The sequence below is a fragment of the Mustela erminea genome, chromosome 3 (genome assembly GCF_009829155.1).
Source record: "Mustela erminea isolate mMusErm1 chromosome 3, mMusErm1.Pri, whole genome shotgun sequence".
Classification (NCBI taxonomy): Eukaryota; Metazoa; Chordata; class Mammalia; order Carnivora; family Mustelidae; genus Mustela; species Mustela erminea.
Window position 1 is genome coordinate 94,452,470 of NC_045616.1, and position 3,441 is coordinate 94,455,910.

Sequence of the window (3,441 nt, forward strand, 5' to 3'; positions counted from 1 at the left end):
GCCAGGGTGTGGGTTCCAGGGCCCATCTGGTGGCTGAGAGACTTGCTGGGGGTGAGAGGTGGAGGGCTGCTCAATCGTCAGACAAGAGATTTACTAAGACCTGAGTCAAATCGAGACACTGGCAACAAAGCAGTTGTTCAGAGAGTGTGGTTTATTTTCTCAGATGTGTAGAAATCAGTTTAAAATCTTAGGTACAAATGAACAAGCCCCACGTCCCCCTCTTGAGTCTTGTTTAAGAGGAGCAGGACGTAGGCTCCTTTGCTAAAATAAATACATTTCATGTTGCATAAGGTAATAAATAAAAACATACATAAATAAATAACTTCAATAGAATAAAAATGAGACCATCACCACAAAAGGCCAAATGGGGGCAGCACATTTCAGAAATTAGATAATGAACAATTGTTCTGACTCCACTGGAGAAAATGAAATCTCTCCAGTCCTGGACTGAGGGACACCCCAGAGTCTTCAGGTGTCCTGCTGTGTCTGACATCCAAGGTCCAGAGACAAGAGACATCAGACTGATAATTCCAGGACTCAGTGGTTGTTCTTGAAATTCAGAAAGTTATCAAGGGTTTCCAGATACTTTTTCAGCTTCTTTTGGAAATCACTCCAGTTATTCCCAATAGAGATTGGTTCTCCCTGTGAAGAAACCAGGAGGGTGACATTAGGTTGGAAGGTAAATGATGGACTCAGAGTCAGGTCATGGGTAAGAGTACCACCTTCAGGGGCACCTTGGGGGTCAGCTTACCGTGGGTGTGGGAGTCGGCAGGAGTGGCAGGAATTCCTGTGGGAAGAGACCAAAGCAGACAGTCAGAGAGTCACCTGGAAAAGGAGCAGGCCCTAGTCATGGCCAAAGCAGGGATCCCCAAAACCCTCAAAGTTTTACCTACCTTAAGATTTTTCCAGATAAGTGATTCATTGCTGTAGAAATATTTGGTAGCATTCAAGAATGCATTCAGGTTTGGCCTCAGAAGGGTAGTGTTCTAAGGGGACCGAGAATACACATAAGGGGAAAATGTTGGCATTCAGCCTTCCCATAGCTGAAGTCATCCCCAGTTTTCCAAGTCTGCTTTCAGGGATGTCCTTGGACAATCCCTCCTAGTCCTCTTCTTGCCCTAGGTGGTTCCTGGGAAGCCCTTAAGGGCACAGGTCTCGAAGTGAGTATACACCCCAAGCAAGGCCTACTGCCCTCAGCCCCAAACCCCTGACTCCAGGTAAGCTGCACAGAGGGCCTGGGTGGATCTTTCCCCACTTAGTGGGGAAAGCATTGCCCAAAAGAAGATCTACAAAAGGTGGAGGGCTGGCCGTGGGGGAGTATTTGCAGCTAAGAGGCCAGATAACAGGATTAATGCCTTGACTGAATGAAGGCCTCCTAGAAAATCAGGAAGAAAATTGCAGAGATCTCAACCCCAGCAGGACAGGGGTGCAGCCTGTGAAATACACATGCTTAAAAGAGGGGCATATACATTTCTGATAAACTCAGGAAAGTTTCCAGCTTCTTGTCAGACCCAACGATCACCATACAAACAAAGGAAAAATAACCATAGAAGCCAACCGAAACTAGGAAAAATAATTGTAAATGATAACGCCCAGGGCCAGTCTACATGAGAAACAGGATTCAGTGTCTAAAGGAAAAGGAAGGAAGCAGGCAAGTTCATGGGGGAAATTTTAGGCTGCCCCACTGAAAAATCAAGAGCTTAAGGCCTTTGGAATTGTTCACTGGGAGCTAGGTACCTTTTCATTTGTAATTTAAAAAAAAAAGAAGCAGCAGGGCACCTGGGTGGCTCAGTGGGTTAAAGCCTCTGCCTTCGGCTCAGGTCATGATCTCAGGGTCCTGGGATTGAGTCCGGCATTGGGCTCTCTGCTCAGCAGGGAGCCTGCTTCCACCTCTCTCTCTCTCTGCCTGCCTCTCTGCCTACTTGTGATCTCTGCCTGTCAAATAAATAAATAAATAAATAAATAAGAAGCAGCAGCATTTTCCTGTTCTAGACCCAGGAGGGGAAAATGTATTAAACACTTAGCATCTGACACAGGTGTGGTGACTCTATGCACTGGTGCCACATAATTCTCACAGAGACCCCACTGAGCTACACAGTAAACCCTGTGCACAAATGAAGCACTGAGGCTAGGCAAGGTGGGGTGACAGGCCCATGGCCACCCAGGCAGAAAATGGGTCAGGACCCAGGTGTTGCGCGAGTGTGGGCTGAGTACTTACCAGCAGGGTATTTGTCTCATTTGGGTCCAAGGTTTCCTGTGGGGGCAGAGGGAGAGAGCTGTGAGTTCTCTTGGTCTGAGACACCTGCTAGCCCTTCCCTGCCCTCTGCCAACCTTATCCCACTCACTTCTGCAGGCGAGGGTGAACTGTTTAAGATGTCTATAATTTCACTGATCATCTTGAAGTTTTGCTGAGGCGGGTATGTCAGCAAGGACCGCCCCTGGACCTGCGGGGCTTGCAGTCCAAGCAGGAGCAGGAGAAAGTGCAGGACGGGGAGGCTGTTCATGTTCGGGCTGGTAGGGTGTATTCTGTCTTGTCCTGGTCCCTTGTGGCGTTCTGAAGCATCCAACACAGTCTCCCGTCTTTTATGCACAGAGGCCGCGTGCCTACACCCCGATGAGAGGGGCGGACGTCGGAAGAATCTTTATCTGACATGGAACCTCCATAGCAAACCACAGACTTATTCATCACTTTCTAGTACTGGAGATCAGTGAAACTTGGAAAAAAAAAAAATTACTCAGAGGTTATCTCCTTCTCTTGCCAAGGAGAAGAGATGGGCGGGCCACTGGGCAGAGTGGGAACAGGTGAGAGGATCCCTTTGACAGGTAAGGGGCTGCCTGACTCGGAGCTCCCTCAAGCCTCCTGCCCCGTGGCACCTGCTCTTGCCATCCCCTGGATAGCTCTAACCCTCTACTGCTCACCCAGCCTGGCACTTGCTGGTCCTTTGTGGGTGTCCAAGTGAAGGCCACTGGAACAGATGAGAGTTTTTCTGGAAGCTGGTCACGGAGCTAACTGTTCACATGTGAGCTTATTAACTGAGAAGCACATCTCTTGAAAACCTCCCACCCTAGTGCTGAGTTTCTGATGTAAAAGTCCCCAGTAGTTTGCCTTATGGCCCTTGGGCCATAGCACTTGGTCCTTAGCACTTGGTCCTTAGCACTTTCTGTTCCTTGGGGCAGGGGCACAGATAGAGCCCAGGCACCATATGCCCATTCTGTCTTCATTGGTCTGACAGCCTGACTCTGCCCTGTGTTGTGGGATCTTAACCCCTAGTGGAGGCCTGGCTGCAAGCCCTGGTGGTCCCTTTGGTAGCATGGAGGAGCTGGGTGCAGGACAGGAAGATGGGGCCTTTGAGGAAAAGGCAGTTGTCACTGGGAAACAGGAGGAGGAGGCTGCCCTGGGAAGGTTTAGGAGGAGGAACTGGAAGCTGTGAGGGGTGAAGC

General features: G+C 49.3%; 1 protein-coding gene across 1 annotated transcript; it reads right to left on the bottom strand.

Moving 5' to 3' along the window:
- Positions 1-485: 485 nt before the first annotated feature.
- On the bottom strand, positions 486-2,566 carry LOC116586610 (interleukin-3-like). The gene is made up of 5 exons (XM_032336809.1): positions 2,346-2,566; positions 2,219-2,254; positions 894-986; positions 752-787; positions 486-642 (listed from the first exon to the last, which is right to left on the bottom strand). Exons 1-5 carry the CDS (start codon positions 2,502-2,504, stop codon positions 538-540), a joined length of 429 nt encoding a protein of 142 aa, XP_032192700.1. The 5' UTR covers positions 2,505-2,566; the 3' UTR covers positions 486-537.
- Between the last annotated feature and the right edge of the window lie 875 nt (positions 2,567-3,441).

What these genes read in the sequence shown, in the direction of transcription:
- LOC116586610 (XM_032336809.1), bottom strand. Translation starts at nt 2,504, where the DNA reads ATGAACAGCCTCCCCGTCCTGCACTTTCTCCTGCTCCTGCTTGGACTG. An exon ending in ATGAGACAAATACCCTGCTG is followed by an intron (nt 987 to 2,218) that starts GTAAGTACTCAG and finishes CGGTCCCCTTAG; the next exon opens with AACACTACCCTTCTGAGGCC. An exon ending in TTATCTGGAAAAATCTTAAG is followed by an intron (nt 788 to 893) that starts GTAGGTAAAACT and finishes CTCTTCCCACAG; the next exon opens with GAATTCCTGCCACTCCTGCC.